Source organism: Triticum aestivum, chromosome 1B, assembly GCF_018294505.1.
Source record: "Triticum aestivum cultivar Chinese Spring chromosome 1B, IWGSC CS RefSeq v2.1, whole genome shotgun sequence".
Lineage (NCBI taxonomy): Eukaryota > Viridiplantae > Streptophyta > Magnoliopsida > Poales > Poaceae > Triticum > Triticum aestivum.
Genome location: NC_057795.1, coordinates 171,254,044 through 171,272,737, shown reverse-complemented (window position 1 = coordinate 171,272,737; position 18,694 = coordinate 171,254,044). Strand labels below are relative to the sequence as shown.

Genomic DNA, 18,694 nt, shown 5'->3' with positions numbered 1-18,694 from the left:
GCTTCCGGACGGAGGATGGCGAAGGGCTGGATGGAGGAGGGCGGAGCGCTCGATCTTGTCGCCGCCGCCTCTCGTTCGCGAGACAGAGCGACGAGGGTTTCGTCCCCGACCTCATCGAGCGTGGAAGCCTCACCCGGGGAAAAGTCGTGGATAGGGCAGGGCTGCCCCGATCGCATGGCCTCCAAATGCGCTGGCGGATCGCCCGGGGATAAATTCTTCCGTGGTTTCTTGGCCCGGGGAATCGGCAGGGATCCTGTGAAACCAAATGAGGCCTCATTATTAATATATAATGTGTGCGGTTAAAAAAGAAAACCTGTTAGTGGCCCGGTCGCTCCGACGCAGCCGATCAGAGACCGCGGAGTGACCGCGGTGGTAATCCCATCCCCACCCCGCCACCACCTACATAATCGCCCCCCTTCACACACACCGCATTGCTGTGACAGTGCACACTAAATACGAAGGGGAGAGAAGGGGGAAGGAAAACCCAACCGAAAAAGAGGAACCAGGGCAGCAAAAGGAGGGGGCTTCTCCGGCAGGCGAAGCGATCAGGTGAGGCCCAGACCGATCCCCAGCGTCGCCCTCGGTTCGTCCTCGCGCTCTCGATCGATCGCGCGCGCGCTTCGCGGGGGCTCGTTGCGGTGGCGTGCCTTTTTCCCCTTTTATTTTCTGGCATTTTTCTCGATTTTTCAAGTGGGTTTTTGGTGCGAGATCCTCGGTCGTTCTAGGGTTTCGGTCGTGCCGGTGCTTCCGCCGGATGGCGGGCGAATGTGGGTTGTTGGGGCCCGATGGATTGCTAGGGTTTGTCGATTTCGGTTTAGACGGTGCTTTATTGCGGGGTTTAGCGTCGCTGATCACCAGGGGTTAGTTAGGGTTTTAGACGACGGGGAACTTTGGAGTCCGCACGGTGTGTTTGTACCGCTGGCGGTTATTGCTTGCTTTATCCGGCGATTTCCCGCTTGTTCGCGCTAGTTCGGTGGATTTTGTTTCAGTGCGTAGGCGCGAAATGTTTGCCTTCCTGTTTCTATTTTCCCCTTTTCGACCTTATCCTGTTGTTTCTATGCTTATTTTGCGGATTAGAAAATTTTGGTACTAGTGCTTGTGCGTACCAGATATGGTCCTGGAAGATAACTTGTGTGGTCAATTGCTCTGTGACGAGATGACGGTTGCTTTTGCTTCATCCGTGCATGCTGATTATTACCTGTCTAGTTGTGTATGACTCGTTATTTCAATTCCGTATAGTATTAGTGATGTGTGGTTGCTTCTGATGTGGCTTCAGTGCGTAGTTCCACATGCTTTATGCGCGAATGGCGCTCTACAATTTATGCATTGGGTCATATTGTGAGATTCCTGAAGCTTGGATGCTAATTTTGGGTCTGGTTACGGGACGGAATTCAGTCTTTGATCTGGTTCTTGTCGCTCAAGCTCAGGGGGCTTATTCAATGTCACACTGCGCAGTGTTATCATCTTAGTTGAATGTTTCTGTTGGGGTGTTTGTGATTTTGATTTAAGCTTCGAGGAGTTTTAACAGTTTGACTGCTGTTATAGCCATCACGCTGACTTGACTTGGAATTCTCGTTTCAGTTCGAATTTTGGTTGTCACCCTGCATAAAAAATGAATGATTTTTGTAATTGTCGAATGTTCCCTGCCAATTACTGAACTAATATGGGGTTTATTTGGATACAGCTTGGCATAATAATGCTGATTTATGCCCTGCCTAGAGATACTGCAGTTTGAAAAGTATATTGCCGATTATTGAGTCTTTTGGTTTTATTTCTCCCTTGAATATCAGTTCATACCCATCTACTAACTATATGATTTGCATACTTTGAAAAAATTGTGAACCACAGGGTGTTTGAAGAAAGACAGACCCACGATCGTGCAATGCAGGTAGTACAGACCCGTAATCTCCGGGAAACCCAGCTAGGAGGAGTGATCTTTGGTTGCAAGCATGAGACAATTGAAGAGTGCTTCAATAAACAGCTATTTGGTTTGTGAATTCCACCTTTCTCCTCTTGCTTTACACCTTTATTATGATATCATCTGTAACAACATCATTTTGTGTTTGGCAATATCGACTATATAGGCTGATGCACTATATAGTATTGATGCCTTAAGTTACAAAATATTGTAGCCTGTCCATTCATTCCTCAGGCCTTGCTAGTCTTTTAGTCAGCCTTTAAGGCCCGCCTAAACACCCTTGTAAACTTTTTTTTTGGCCAAAACCCCTACAAATGGACCATTGCCATTCTTTTCGTTCTAATTCTGATGGTGCAGATTGGATGCTCGAGCATTTACATTCTTTTTATGAAACTATGTGCTCCACACTTCATTTTCTTGATCTAGTATGTGGATAGAGCGAAATGTGTGAACTTGTCCCGTTGCCATCTTGATATGTTGTAGGGTTTATGAAATATAGACTTGTTTAACCTTATTTTGTTGTTGAATTTCTCACCCTAATTAGTTTGCACCACTTGCTCTATAGGTCTGCCTGCGTTGCATTATTCATATGTGAGGAATGTCAAAGCTGGCCTACCTTTATTTCTATTCAACTACACTGACAGAAAGCTGCATGGTGTTTTTGAGGCTGCCAGTCCTGGTCAGAACTCCATTGACCCATATGCTTGGAGTAATGATGGCACTTTAAGGACACCTTTTCCTGCACAGGTATCAATAAATATGAATCTCCAAACAGTGTTCATGATTTTGGTGTATCTATAGCTAAGTTTGTTCAAGTTTATGCATGCTAATATAAAGCAACTGCTTCTGTTTTTAAGGTTCGCATTTGCACAAGGACTCGCTATCAGCCACTCTTTGAGGTCCAATATAAAAAAGTGATTCAAGATAACTATTATACACATCACTACTTCTATTTTGAGCTAGACCATGCACAAACTAGAGCTTTAATTGCTTTGTTCAAGTCAGTTGGTCCTCTCAATTTTAAGCAAGTCCCAGCTGTTTCAAGCAAAAGGAGTCTGGCTGTACCTTTACCATCAACTAACAGGATGTCATCAGGTATTCCTATCCAAAAGAAAGGCACAGCCAGTTTGAAGGACACAAATCCATCTAGTGTTCTATCAACTTCTTTACCATCAACTAAAAGGGTGGCACCAGTTACCCCGCACCAAAAGAAAGGCAGAGCCAATTCAAAGGACATCAACCCGTTTAGTGTTCTGTCAAGTTCAAGTGGAATTGTTCCAGATGACTGGGTTGATTCTGATGTGGATAGTGGCAGTGTTACTGGAACATCAGACAGCAAAACTGATGGGAAGACATCTGGAGAGCTAGTTTCCGACTGGGAGGATTTGGATGACAATGATTTTCAGAACCAGTTTGGTGCAGATGAGGCCAGTCAACATTCCTCGTACAAAAGTGTTGCTGACGGAATGGAGCTTATGCAGTGCAATCAATCGGTTGCCAATCCTGTGAATGGAGAACGGCATTCTTCTAATGGAGACATGCTTGTGAACTCACACAATGGAATAGGCAATGGGGTTCAAAATGAATCAGATGGTGTTGGGGTACAGCTTGAAAGATCGTCTATCCTGAAAAAACTGAAGGAGTTGGTTGACTTAAGACAACAGGCAGCACTATCATCCCATGATTTTGTTTATTCTAGTCCAGATGTGTATGTACCTGAAGAAGCACAGGTTAATGCGAACCTTTCTGGTCAGGATGAGTATGTACCTGAAAAAACACAGATCAGTGCAGATCTTTCTAGCCAAGATGAGTATGTGCCTGAAGAAACACGGGTCAACACAAGCCTTCCTAGTCAAGATGAATATGTTGCTGAAGAAATACAGGTCAATGCAAACCTTCCTAGTCAAGATGAATATGTACCTGAAGAAACACAGGTCAATGGAAGCTTTCCTTGCCAAGATCAAAAGGTTGCTGAAGAAACACATGTGAATGTAGACCTTCCTATTCAAGATCAATATGTACCTGAAGAAGCACAGGCCAATGCAAGCCTTTCTACTCCCAGCCATCATGTACCTGAAGAAACACAAGCCAATTCAAGCCTTTCCAACAAGCCACTATGTTCTACCGTGGAAGATAATTCATCTTTTGAGCAACATCATGCAAAGGCTGAGGTGCCCATGCTATCCCTTTCTCTGTGCATTATTTTGCTTTTCATCATTCGACTACAATTCATAACCTTGTGCCTGATAACATGTGTATGACTCACATTATTCTTTTCATTCTTCTGTGCAGCTTCTACGAATCATCACTGAGTTAGCCAAGAAGGCTGATGCACTGGAGAAGAATCAGGTTCCTTATTTCTTCTTGAACATGTGGAATCTAACTATTGATTGGCGCCTTTATTACTTGTTGGATTGAAACGAATACAAGATTTTGCGTTACACATCACCTGCGGTTTTATACACTTGGGTAGTATGTTGTTATAGGGATTTTTCTCTGGGAAAAGACAGTAGTTGGGGGGAATGGTACTACCACGTATATTGAAAATAAAAATTAATTTGTTATAAGTAATTAAGGATTCCCCACATGGTTACATTGCTCAATTTTCATACCACTGTGATTATTGATTTGATTAGTTCAGCATATAAAATTATAAATTCGATATGGTGAGACTGAACTGGTTAGCTGGTATGCTAAATCTGGCTACCTTACTTTTCGTGCCATGTATATCCATTGTCCAAAATGTGTTGGCCGCTATTTTGTACTTTTTATGCAAACACCTCCTGCATATATATAGTCTGATTATGGTCCTGTTATTTTCCAGATTAAATCAGATCAAGAAATAATTTCGTTGAAGGAAGTAGTTAAAGACTCTGGAAGAAAAGTTCAGCAACTGGAATATCGTATAGATGAGTTACAATTCAAATTTGACTCCTCCTTGTCCCTTCAAGGAAGCACGTGCGATAATCTGGACATGCCAGCAATATTCCTGATCGGTGGTTATAATGGTGTGACCTGGTTATCATCTCTTGATTCCTTTTCTCCAAAAAAAGACATCCTTGTGTCTCTCACATCGATGAGCTCTGCACGTTCATATGCATCTGTTGCCGCAATGGAAGGCTGTATATTTGTTTTTGGTGGTGGGGATGGGAGTTCATGGTATAACACAGGTAGGTATACTGATATTTAAATGTGCTTCTGTCTTTCTTTCTCTGGACTTCAAACTGCATTTATGTACTTTCTTTTCTTACAGCGGAATGCTATAATACAAGGAGTAATGAGTGGATGATATGCCCCTGTTTGAACCATGAGAAAGGATCTCTTGCTGGAGTAAGTCTTAATGGCAAAATATATGCGATGGGTGGAGATGGAACACAAACTTTTTCAGAAGTTGAGATGTTTGATCCTTTTCTTGGGAAGTGGATATGTAGTCCGTCTATGCTGCAACCAGTATGTTCTTGGCCTCCCAGTTGCTTTTAGTGATTACTTTGTGTCCTTTGATATGTTTGCAGCCTATTTCATAGCAACACTGAACTTTTTCTCCTAGTCTTGTCATGATTGCACTGTGATGAACTCAGTGACCTTAATAAGGACAATAGGAGACATCTGTTTACTTCAATTTTTCAGCTTGATCATCTTCTGCATAGCTTTTACCAGTTGAGTTCTGCATTGCATCCTCATGTACACACAATATCTTGAATTTTGTTTCTACGTAATGTAGGATAACAGAAAAATGTCATTGAATTAATTAGAATAGTCATGATTGCACTGTAATAAATTCAGTGACCTTAATACGATCAAATAGGAGACATCGGCTTATTTTAGATTTTCAACGATATCATATTCTGCATAGCTTCGTACCAATTAGCTTCTGCATTGCATCCTCATCTTACAGATTATCTAGAATCTTGTTGCCGTGTAATGGTATAACTGAAAAGCATAGTTGAATTGATTATTCTAATATTGGCGGTAATCGGGAGAGTAGTTCAGCTAGTTGACTAATTTTGACACTGATCTCTTAAGTATGCTGCAACACGTTTCAGAGATTTGCTCTAGCAGCAGCAGAATCGAGTGGTGTCATCTATGTATCTGGTGGATTTGATGGTAGCAAGTACTTACAGTAAGTTTCCTTGCTATTTTCCTCCATTATGTTACTTCTGTTCCACACTTTTAAGTGCTTTAGGGCATTGCACCCATGCGACTTTTTGCTCATCAGTTTCTATAAAAATATGCTGCACCAATATATTATACATTATAAAAGTACATTTCATAATGGTAATATCAATGTGATGGTGTAAATGCTAGTAAATCTCGAGTCAAATCTATAAATGGTTCCGACACATTCTTTTTCTTGGATGCTAATATGACCACTTGAATGATAAAATGACATGCAAGCAACGGGAGGATGGTGTAAATCTTTAGTCAAATCTATAAATGTTTCTGACGCATTCTTTTTCTTGGATGCTAATATAACCACTTGAATGATAAAATGACATGGTGGAAGCACATGATTTAAGACATCATCAACTAACAACCACATCATGTACAGGTCAGCAGAAAGGTATGATCCAAGGGAGGGTTTCTGGGTTAAGCTTCCAAGCATGAAAGCAAGGAGAGGATGCCATGCTGTGGCTGTCCTGGGAGAAGTCCTGTGAGTATACTCTTCATGTTATTTTAGATCTCGCTGAACACCGATGGCATCTTGGGCTTTAATCTTGGCAAGAAATTGAGTTAGGAGATTTATTGTTTCAGATATGCCATTGGAGGGTATGATGGGGACAGCATGGTTTCCAGTGTTGAGATCTTCGATCCTCGCCTCAACGCCTGGAGGATGGGTGATCCCATGAGCAACCCAAGAGGATACGCCTCGGCAGTTACTTTTGATGATAGCTTGTTTGTCCTCGGCGGTCTGCGGTCCAACGAACAGATACTGGACACTGTAAGTAAACATTGTACCGACGTTTAACTGTTGCCTTCACAAATATGTGCTCTCTTTCAAGGACAATTTCTTCCTTTCTGTTGCAGGTGGAAGTCTACAATGTGAACTCCGGCTGGTCAGTTCCAGGTTTCAATTCAATAGGGAAGAGATCTTTTGCATCTGCCATTGTCATGTGATCGGATTCGGGAGTACAGTGCTCATCTCACCAGTCTCTTAACATTTTGCCGGGATGCAAGGAACAGTAACCCCATGTTTTCCGAAAAGCAGTTTTAGGGCTCGTCGTCTCACCCTTCCCTTTGAGCTCCAGTTATGTACAGCGAAAACCAGAAACTCGACATGCACCACAGTTTAGCAACCCTCATTCAGTTGTGTACTTTTAACCATGCATCTCATGGAATGCGAGACATGTAGAATGTTCCGAATTCTCGTCAAATCTTGACGCTCCTCTATATACCTGGAACCATCCATCTCATGGAATGCAATACCGTTAGGATGTTCTGAATGCTAATTTGCTGCTGCCGTATCTTATTGAATGTGTTATTTCTTTGCCTAAGAAGTACTTGCACTCTTTCTGAAACCTTGTTTCCGATATAGGTAGAGGCAAGCTTCTGAAAATTCGCTTAAAAATATTTATATCAGACACTTGGAATGTTATGTGTGGTTTTGCCGTGATACATGGTTTTTGTAAAGCTACACTGCCTTTCTGAGTTGCCAAATCAATATCCAGCTTGAATGTTGCGTTGCATCACAGCCTTGCGATAGGATATTGAATGCCTTTTCTTCCGAATCATAGTAAATAATCACTAATTAAAGGACCCCTGGCTCATCATGGGATTAGCTTGGGCCGCTTCTTATGGTGACATACTCAGGACGTATTAGAGATTTTACTTTATCGGGGATGGAAGATGTTTCATGTTTTTTTGGATTTAATTTAAGATGGATACCAAAGCATTTTTACCATTGGTCTCTCGTGTTTGTATTTTTGAATCTATATCTTATTTTTAAAATGGAGGAAGACCCCCGGCCTCTGCATCTGGACGATGCATGCAGCCATTTTATTAATTGTTCACACAAGACCTTATAAAGTAATATAACAATAAGATTAAAGCCGTGGTCTAGGCAATATTTATCGCTACTCCTATTCAATTAATGAAGGGATGCTGATAGTCTGAGCCTAATACCAAACAGACCTTGCAGCCAAACCTACCATCTAACACTTGAGGTTCCTGTTAGGATTTAATTAATCCTATTAATCCCTACTTTTTCTAACCGAGGCGGTTGCCTCACATCCCTTCGGTCGCACCCCTTCAGGGGCTATATATGTGTAATCCCATCATCAACAAGAACAAGAGTTTACTTTTACATCATGGTGTTTGTCTCCGGTTTCTCTCTCGATCTCAATTCTAAACACGTTATCAGTCACTTGCTCTCCGGCAACAAGCGATCGGCCAAAAACGTTGAAGTTTTCAAGGACGGAATCGATCCATCTACACGAACCGATGATCTTGATGGATCAGTGCATGCTGCGCTCCCTTTTGTCTTGTTCCTAGTTTGATTAAACAAACATTACTAATGCACTGTATTGTTGATTCGCTATGCATCAATTTGGAACAAGGAGATCTCAGGAGCATGATCAACGCAGCAGTTGCACCATGAGCGGCCGTGATGGCTGTAGCGGCGACGCCCCCGGGCGTGGCAAACCGCAAACGGCGCATCAGCCATAGCCGATTCCCAAGCGGCCGACACGATTCCTCCACGGCGCTGGCCTAACAGACGACAACGCGGAAACCAGCGGCCGGCTACACCCTCCGGCGCGTGGCGCAAATTCAACCGAGCGATTCGGCCTACAAAGGAACAGAGGAGATGCCTCTCGATGGTGCTCGTCGGCACAGAAGCCATGGAGATCAGATCGGCAACTGCCGATCGATTTCACGGAAGCAGTTACCAAGAAGAGAACGAACAATGCGTCCGTGGCTATCGTCCATGGCAGCAAGGTATGACGGCCACAGCGGCCTCCTACGGCCTCAACCCCATCCCTCCTCCTCCCGGCGACGTGCCGCATCAGCGGCAGCGGTGCAGCGCCCACCACCACGGTGTTGCGCCTCGCGCCCTCGCCCCAGCCATGGCGGGCAGCGCCCTCCCATGCTCCGGCTCGACGCACGACACGTGGCCTGCACGCTGTTGCAGCCACGGCTATCCCGTAGCTGGCGGCGTCGCCTTAGCCCGTCTGGATCGAGGTGGACTCTCACAACGAGGCCTCCCCTCTGGACAGGCGGCAGCGCCCGCATCACGGCCACGGGCGTCGCCTTCGCGTGACCCGTTCTTCCGGTTGCACAACTTCCGACGACAGCGTCCTCGTCTGCTCTCGGCAACGGCGCGGCCATCCAAAGCGTGCCGCCTATGGTGCTGGATGCGGCGAAGGACGGCCCGGCGCGGAGAGCCCCTCCCGCAGCGGCAGCGTGGCTCGCCCTCCTATGCCGGCGACTCGACGTCGTTCCCACACAACGGTGGTGTAACCACGCATAGAGAGGGCCGATGGAGGCTTATCTCTTTGTTGTTTTTCAGTTCTACCATCGAGGTTTTACTGATTCACGGATTAGGACATGTTCAATGTATTTGCGCTCTAGCAATTCCTACAACATGTTCTTTACCGGCACAACAACATTGTTTTGTGATTGAGATTAAATTTTCTCGCATAACAATATTGATTTTGTGATTGAGATTTTTTTCCTCTCACAAAACAATTTCATAGCGATTGAGATTAATTTTCTCTCGCAAAATATTAATTCATCCTGCTGAATTATCTTGCAACTTGATACAGGATCATCTCATTTAATTTGGGATCTATACAATTCAAGTTTTTCACTTGAAAATCAAGTTTGCAACATTACTATTCATTATAATAGTGGTGTATTTCTGTTGAGTATGATGTATTCCGGAATGTATGTATCTCCATGTCCACTACATGTTGAGATTAATATGTCTATTTGCAATTGAGATTTTTAATTTCTTGCAAATAAGAATGCAAAATTCAAAGTGATTTCTTCAAATTGATGTATTGGGATCACAAGGTAGTCATTTAGATCTACTGCCTTCGTAGATTATCAATGACTACTGTTAAAGCCTATATTTTGTCATTTTGACATTATAATTGCTTTACAAAGTGCTCTCCCACGCATTTTACTAAGTCATGACATAAGGCATTACGAGTGAGTATCTACTGATTCCATCAGATTATACTCTCTAGTGCTGCGAGATCTACTCCATTTTGAAGATTATCTTCAAGGTGTCATATTTAGCAATTTGAGATTCACACTAATGGTTTCAAGATAACTTCTTGAAATACCCATTGATTTTGCTAAGTTCATTATAACATCAACCATGATGGTATTTAATTTACTGGTTGTAAATTAATTATCTCTGGTTTACCGATAGAGGTAACATATGGCTATAGAGTTTGGGGCATTCGTCCTCAATGGCCACCACTGCCCTATCTGGGCTATGGACATCATGATCGCTCTTGTGTCTCGTGGGATAATGTGTGCAATCCAGGATTCACTTCTGATCAGGATCACACCGCTAACAGAAAAATATTGTCTTATACATTATAAGGCATTAGATTCAGATCTCAGCATCTGGTTATTCTGTATCAGCAATTCCTGGGATACAATGAACCTCAAGGGCAAAGGTTTGAATCTTACTTCAACCTTCAATCCGACAACACCAGCTGTGACGGGACCCTATGAGCACGGAGAACGTGATGGTTGAATATGCCTCAACCGACATGTTTGGAGACTTCTTCTAGTCTCTCAATCTCCTGAGTGGTCAACATAATTTATGTCAATTTACGATGTTCTAATAAGAACATAAGTATTGTTGTCATCATATATTGTATATCACAATATATTGTATCAGCACTTTGATACACATACATTTGTATGCATTCTATATATCTGACAGTGATTTTCATATTGAGAATCTTCATGTCTATATATAGATTTCTACGGGAGTCAATCCGATGAAAAATGATATGTGCCTTGTGGACATATGCACCACACTCACTCTATACTCAGGGAAGTCCAATGTTTCCACTCTCATTGAGAGAAAGGAGATATTTAAATCGCTAGACGCGATGAGGTATTTGTTGGCTCAACTCGAGTCATATTTACTATCCCTGTGGGTACTCGAGTAATGCTGGGATGCTTTATTGCTTCCCAGGTTTAACTCGTACCCTACTAAACTATGGAGGTATCCGTCAAAATAGTTTTCATAGCGAAACTTATGATGACAATAAAGAGAAATAACTTCTCTTTACCATATGCAACGGATATGTCAAGCACATTCTATGTGTATCATCTGGATTGTACTACACATACGACACAACCCGTAGCACATGTTGTGTACGAGATAGTTTTCCAGAGTGTCTTGTACATGACAAAATTGGCATACTCGTCTTGGTCATCGAGACATTGGGTTGAAACAGAAACTATCAACAATTCCAATAGTTTATGATTATTATGATGCTAAATTCTAATAACATTTGGATTTTATGTGCACTACAAGTGACACGGGGAAGCTAATTTTAAGGCTTGCACACCTTAAATTCTACAATGAACCACTCAAACTCCTTGAATGCATCAAGTCGAGGTAAGTGGCTCTTCCCAGCCATTGAGTAGACTATTCAGGTATTCCATGGTTCTAAAAGACATATCTACATGATGGTCTTAAGTGTGTGCTTTATTCACACGAAACCATTGGCTCATTATCCTGACATCGGTTTCAAGCAAATCGAATGGATAACATTGCAGAATTCTCCTTGAAGGCATTCTCTATGGCCTTTGGATTGAAGTTTAGCAATTTGTCCTAATGTCTAGACTCAAAATGGTTTGGTAGAATCATATCCAAAGAGTTAAGCTCATTGCATTATCTTTATTTTGGAATTGCAACTTACCAACTTTACGTTGGAGTCATGTAGTTTTACACGCTCATGACCAAACTGCATAATATTATTCCCCTCTGTCTTTGATACGTGGGAATCTACCAAGCATTTTCTATCTGCGGTAATTCGGTTGCATACCGATATCACCACCCGGCATACATCATTGGCCCCTCAACATATAGTTGGGATCTATGTGAGGAATAACTGTATTTCCGTCAATACCTCAAGCCCCTCACATGGGGAGTTATTCAAGGCCAGTATGTTGATTCAATGAGGAACATTTCCAGGCATTAGGGGGATATTTCAAGTACCATAAAAATGCCAGGAATTTAATGGAATGTTCAACACATTTCTGCCTCAAATCCACATACTCAAAGATCTGAACCATGCGTTCAGAAGATTTGCAACACATTGAAAATAATCTGCCGGATTCATTTACTGACTATAAAGGTGTCACACAATCCTACAATCTTGCAAAAGTACGCCTGAAAGAGTGGAGGTACCAGCAAAATCCACTCCACTCCTCATTCAAAGCAACAGGGGGAGATGTATGGCAGAAGTACATCAGGATTCAGCTTCTCACAAGCAAGGATACCAAGGCTTGTGAATCAGTAAATGCAAGTCAACTTCACATTGGCAGACACCTAATGGGTAGTATACACCTAGTGGACGGGAAACCTCCACCAACCCAGGTCATAGTGCACACAATGACCAGGACATCGGAATACCCGACTCAATCGCATTGGGAAATTGCGAGAAGTCACTACGGGTAACGATATTTTCATCAACTATATATTGATATATAGATTCTGGAGAATCATATAACCGGAAGTCTACAATTGTTGACATACATTTCTCAACTAGATTGCAAAACCTTACAAATGATTTAGATCCAAAGACCATGGCCATGGCAAAGTGTGATCAACACTCGGACTGAACTCAAGCAAAGGGTATAATCTAGGTAGAAATGATCTTGCTCAATAATGGGAAGGTATTCATAAGCAATATCTACACCAGTTTTCTTCTGGAAACAGAATTGAGAACAACGAGGTGGTGAGACAAAGAGCAAGTATTTTAGCACAAGGGTTCACGCAGATACCCAACTATTCTCCAGAGGTGGAATCTCATTCCGATAACTTATATCATTGGCAGTTCAAAATCATCTAACTCTATGGTTGATAGATGTAGTGATCACATGTCCATGTGAATCACTAGATTCAGACATACATGATTGATTTCCAATGGAATCCCAATTCTGAATCGAAATACAAAATGCAACATACATTGTGTAAAATCAGTAAGCCACCATACGGCTTATTGTTGTCGGTACATATGGTACAACCAACATAGTGAGATCCTTGTACACAAGGATTACTCCTACAATGATGATTATCCATGTGTTGTGTGTCTGCAATGACGACACATGTAATCATCCAAGTGACGGACTTCAAAATGAAGGATTTGGGTAAACCAAAATACCGCTCGTTACTACAACTTGAGCACCTTCGTTCATACATTATGGTATACTATGTTGTCTATATCCAAAATATATTGGAGAAATTCATTCTGGACAAATCTTATCCATCCATAACTCTCATGCTAGTTCATTCTCTAGACATAGAGAACGATCTATTTTAGATCAAGAGATGATGGAAATGAGATATTGGGACTCAATGTTCCATATGCCATTGGATCGACCAAACACAATTGGTTGGTACTCAAGAATATCTTTCGATATCTCCAAGGCGTGAAACATCTTGTCCTAGTTTTTCAGTTTTGGAGAAATCTGAACACCAATATCATTGGATACATCGATCAGATCCCCACTATGTCAGATCATAGACAAGTTTAGTGTTCCTACTAGGTGTGGTGGCCCTCTCATGAAGAGTCTTCGGAATAGACCTCATGGCTACATTCACCAACCATTATCTCAACGATAATGTTTCTTGTGTTGCCCGGATGCAAACAGGTTACATAATAAGCAATATCACTATATTGCATATCTTGCAAGTCAAATCATGCGACTGATTTGTTCAGCGGGTCTCTACCAACTTCTATGTTTTAGTATGTGACAGCTTCGAATTTTTGCAAGAATCAGGGGGAGTATCTTCCTGAATTGTTCCTGTTCAATGCATCATATTATACTCTTTTTCCCTTCATGAAGGCTTTTAATGAGGTAATATCAACCTGAGATCATATGTCATACTTTCTGTTTTCCCCATCGTTTTTTTAGGAAAGTATATATGACATATTTATTATCCTCTAAACTCTATGGGTTTTCTTGTATTGAGTTAAAAGAGACAATAACCATTATATATGTTGCATCATTTTCTCCTTATTTTTCCCACTGGGTTTGAAGGAGTTTTAGCAACATATGGAACACCTATCTCCTCATATTTTTCCCACAGGGTTTTTGGAGGAGCTTCTCAAGATGATGATACTTACACTAACAAGCATGGATTAAGGGGAGTGTTAGGATTTAATTAATCCTATTAATCCCTGCTTTTTCTAACCGAGGCGGTTGCCTCACATCCCTTCGGTCACACCCCTTCAGGGGCTATATATATGTGTAATCCCATCATCAATGAGAACAAGAGTTTACTTTTACATCATGGTGTTTGTCTCTGGTTTCTCTCTCGATCTCAATTCTAAACAGTTCCATCCAGGACGCCTGCCGGGTATGGGGCACCCACTGGTCCGGCGCACTCCTCAACCAGGACGCCTGCCGGGTATGAGGCTGCCGCACCACCTGCCACCAATCCACCTTCAGAACTGTACTGCTGCATCTACCTTGTCCGGTCTAGCTGCCGTCGACGCCACCACGACGCCAGACCGCGTCACCCTCTTGCGCGAGTCCATCTCCGCGCATCGGACGCCGAGTCACCACAACGCCATGCCGCCGAGATCCGCCGCCATCAATGAGTGAGATGAAGCACCGCTCCACTAAAGAATCTGTCCTCTGGTCCCTCGATCACGTGTGTACCTCCAAGAATGACGCCCCAAAGGGGGGAACGACACTAGAGCGCCGCCGTCATCCGATCATCCGATCTAGGGTTCCCCCCAAAGGTAGCAAAGAGTGGCCTTGAACTTCTCCACAACGATGCCTTTAAGAAGGGAACGATGCAGATAGCGCTACCACCGCCGGCCTTGGCAATAGCCAAAAGCAAGTTTTCACCCAGATCTGTTTGAAGGAATCCAACTCCCGTGCACGGCCGCCGCCACCACCAGGCTAAGCACTCGCCGTCGCCGACACCTCCACGATGCCCAGAGGCCGGAAGACTCGCCGCCACCACGCCTGGGCCGTCGACCGCCGCTGTCAACACCAACCCCACCATCCACCGGATCTGGGCAGGGATCCCAGATCCATCCTCCACCACCCACCACCACAGAGGGGAGGAGGTGGTGCCAGCAAGGGACGCCGGGAGGGGGAGAAGGAGCTGAGGCAAGGCCAATCCAATGCCCGACACCACCAGGCATATGGGAACGCCCCACGGAGTCCCCAACTGCGTGCGGGAGAGAGCCACCCCGCCGCCGCCAACGCCACACGACCTTTGGCCGGCGACGCCCCAGGCGGTGGCTGTCGGTGTCAAAACCGGCGGATCTCGGGTAGGGGGTCCCGAACTGTGCGTCTAAGGCTAATGGTAACAGGAGGCGGGGGACACAATATTTACCAAGGTTCGGGCCCTCTCGATGGAGGTAATACCCTACTTCCTGCTTGATTGGTCTTGATGGTATGAGTATTACAAGAGTTGATCTACCACGAGATCGTAGAGGCTAAACCCTATAAGCTAGCCTATGATTATGATTGTTGTTCTATGGACTAAACCCTCCGGTTTATATAGACACCGGTGGGGGCTAGGGTTACATCGAGCCGGTTACAGAGAAGGAGATCTACATATCCAAATTGCCAAGCTTGCCTTCCACGCAAAGGAGAGTCCCACCCAGACACGGGACGAAGTCTTCAATCTTGTATCTTCATAGTCCAACAGTCCGACCAAAGCATATAGTCCGGCTGTCCGAGGACCCCCTAATCCGGGATTCCCTCAGTAGCCCCTAAACCAGGCTTCAATGACGATGAGTCCGACGCGTAGATTGTCTTCGGCATTGCAAGGCGGGTTCTTCTCCAAAATCCCTAAGTACATGTTGTAATGAGTTGTGTCCGGGTTCCCATTAATGTTGCACTCCTCGGCTTCTGTACCTTAATAATGGTAGTCTCCACGTGTCAAGCGAATGCGAGAAGTCAGGGCATTTTTACATTTGCCACCCTGACCATGTTAGTAAATCGTCTATTAAAGAGACAAGGATCCTCAGATCCAAATCACACCATCTTCCCCTAGCGAGTATCTATCAGAGCGCGCCCGGAAAAAGCCATTCCATCATGGCCGGCCGCCGCAGCTCCTCCTCTCGCTCCCGCAGCGCTAAGCCAGGCGATTGGGAGAAGTGTTCTGTCCTCCATAGTCGATTGGCGGAGTTGCAGACCCAAGGGTTTCTCCCGCCTGCATATATGGTCCCCGTCCGAGCCGGACTAGCCACTTACAATGGCGGGGAGCAAGCGGGGAGTTTTCCCAACCCATCCAGGGGGGAGCTGGTATGCCTTGTCCCTTACTTGCTGAGGGACTCGGATTTCCAATCCATCCGTTCCTCCGCGGGCTCCTGGAGTACTGCGGCCTCCAGCTGCATAATTTCACTCCTGCCTCCATACTACACATCACAGGCTATGTCACCTTATGCGAGCTATTTCTGGGCTGCGAAGCTCATTTCGAGCTATGGAAGAGGCTATTCTGCCTCGTCCCCCGCACTCAGGAGGGGTCAATATATCAAGTGGGAGGAGCCAAAATATGGCGTATCGCCGGGACCAGATACCTGTCCGGTACCCCGAAGAAGACATCCGAAGACTGGCCTTTGGAGTGGTTTTATATGGAGGACGTCCCCCTTCCGGACCCTATTCGGATGGGCCTTCCTGATTTTGCTAATGCCCTATTGAAGAAACGCCACAGCTGGCGCCCTCGGAGCCCCCAGGAGGAAGATAACAGAGAGGTCCTTTACCTGATGGGCAGGATAAAAACGCTGGCCAAATCAGGACTGCCAATAATCGAGGTTATGTCAATATGTATAATGCGGGGGGGGGGGGGGGTGCAGCCACTTCAGTATCAGGGGAAACCCATGTGGCACTTCAACGGAGAAAACGATGCCACCCGCCGCGGTCGTAAAGGTCCGGACTCCGCCACCACTCTGGCGAAAATACTGTCTGATTTGTACAAAGGAGAAGAGGAGGAGTTCATCCGTATTAAGCCACGGGATGGATTCTCCATGTACACCCCCCAAGCTGGGTGAGCTGCTATCTTTTACTCCAGTCATTCCCGCATTCTTCGTCACAAACATTTACCTTGCTAATTCATAGCAGGAACTGCGAAAAGCTGTGAGGGAGGTCCACAGCCCGTCTCCACAGCAAGAGGACCCTGACCGGGCCCTCGACCCCGGACTTGAAGAAGATCCGGACGTATTTGTGGAGCTCGTCGACAGGACGTTCTATTAGTTAAGCTGTGACGGTGCCTTGGTGGCCATCATAGCTGATTATCCTGGCCTACTCCCTGCATCACATGTAAGTAAAACCGGAGTCCCAACTTCCGAGAAGGATCCCTTCTTTGCACCTTACCCACCGCACACGTATTGCGTCTTACAGGGAAGGCCATCGGGGCGTCGTGCCGAACCCGCGGTGACTCGTCAACAAGGGGCACGAAAGCCGGGTAGGCTCAAAAGGAAGGCGGTCAGGACCGAGACGCTGTCGTAGAGGTATGATTAAAAACCTGCTCCATGATTATCATCTTTAAAATATAATAATGTCCATGATTCCTGGCAGAATAAACGCTCGCCGGACTGTGTCTGGAGAGCCTGCCGGCCACGCCTCCACCAGCCGGACTCCAGAGCCGGACTTAGGGGCAGAGGCTAACGTGGGGACAACGCCGAATGGTCCTCCTACAGAGGACGCGGATAGATTATCCGCTATGAATTCCGGAGTGGAGAGCGCCATGAATCACAGGCGTCGCCGGGCCATACTACGCGACCCTAATTTCTCCGAAGAGGCGTTCAATGCCTTCAACTCAAGAGACGCGTACATTTGAGCTGCTCAAGGTGGTCTTGCTAGAGCCACGAACCAGTATTTAAAGGATATATGAGTAAGTAAATCTAATAGCTATATATATTAGTAGCCCCTGAGACTTGAAACACTTGGCACAACTGATTTAAGGATCATTGTATGCATAGCACTACAAAAAAAAGACACATCCGTGACATTTTGGGCTGAACGAATTTTTTTTCTGTCATACATATGACACTTCGATGATGATAATTGTGACAAAACCCGGTATCATCATAGATGTGGTTGGCTCCTACTTCTATGACAAAAAATCATGACAGAAAATGGGCTTTTCGTCCTGGGCGGGCCAGAGACGCAACTGCATGACATTCTTTGGGCCGTCCATGACGAAAAAAACGTGGTAGAAGCGAGGGGGAGGAAAATTTTGGGGAGTTCCCGGTTACGGTGGAAGGTCGGGGGCCGAGCGGTGCGCGTTTCTCTCGTACACGTGCAAGGTGTTGGCTCTAACTGAACCCGAGCGAGGCGTTGGGCTCTAACTGAACCCGAGCGATTGCACTGCAGGCTACGCGTTACTGAACCCGAGTGATCGATTGATGACTGTTAACTGAACTCGATCGAGCGATTCCTTCGCTACTGCTGCTAACTGAAGCCGATCGATGCTGCCTCTGGGATGAACAGTGAGCATTGCGGGGGGGGGGGGGGGTGGTGGATGAACAGAGCGGTGGCATTGCCTCTGGATGAACAGGACCCCGTGGTGTGGTGGAGCGCTGGATGAACAGTAGATGGTGGAGGGGTGCCCGT

At 44.9% G+C, this 18,694-nt stretch overlaps 1 protein-coding gene across 2 annotated transcripts; it reads left to right on the top strand.

Moving 5' to 3' along the window:
- Positions 1-332: 332 nt before the first annotated feature.
- Positions 333-7,359, top strand: LOC123114142 (uncharacterized). 2 transcript variants are annotated; one of them, XM_044535519.1, is made up of 12 exons: positions 451-549; positions 1,685-1,738; positions 1,849-1,988; positions 2,484-2,665; positions 2,776-4,089; positions 4,211-4,267; positions 4,743-5,088; positions 5,172-5,368; positions 5,962-6,038; positions 6,468-6,569; positions 6,671-6,857; positions 6,944-7,359. In XM_044535519.1, exons 2-12 carry the CDS (start codon positions 1,707-1,709, stop codon positions 7,031-7,033), a joined length of 2,724 nt encoding a protein of 907 aa, XP_044391454.1. In that variant the 5' UTR covers positions 451-549; positions 1,685-1,706; the 3' UTR covers positions 7,034-7,359. The 2 variants fall into 2 exon arrangements, with proteins under 2 accessions (XP_044391458.1, XP_044391454.1); XM_044535523.1 differs by lacking the exon at positions 1,685-1,738 and having other exon boundaries at positions 333-549.
- The last annotated feature ends 11,335 nt before the right edge of the window (positions 7,360-18,694 follow it).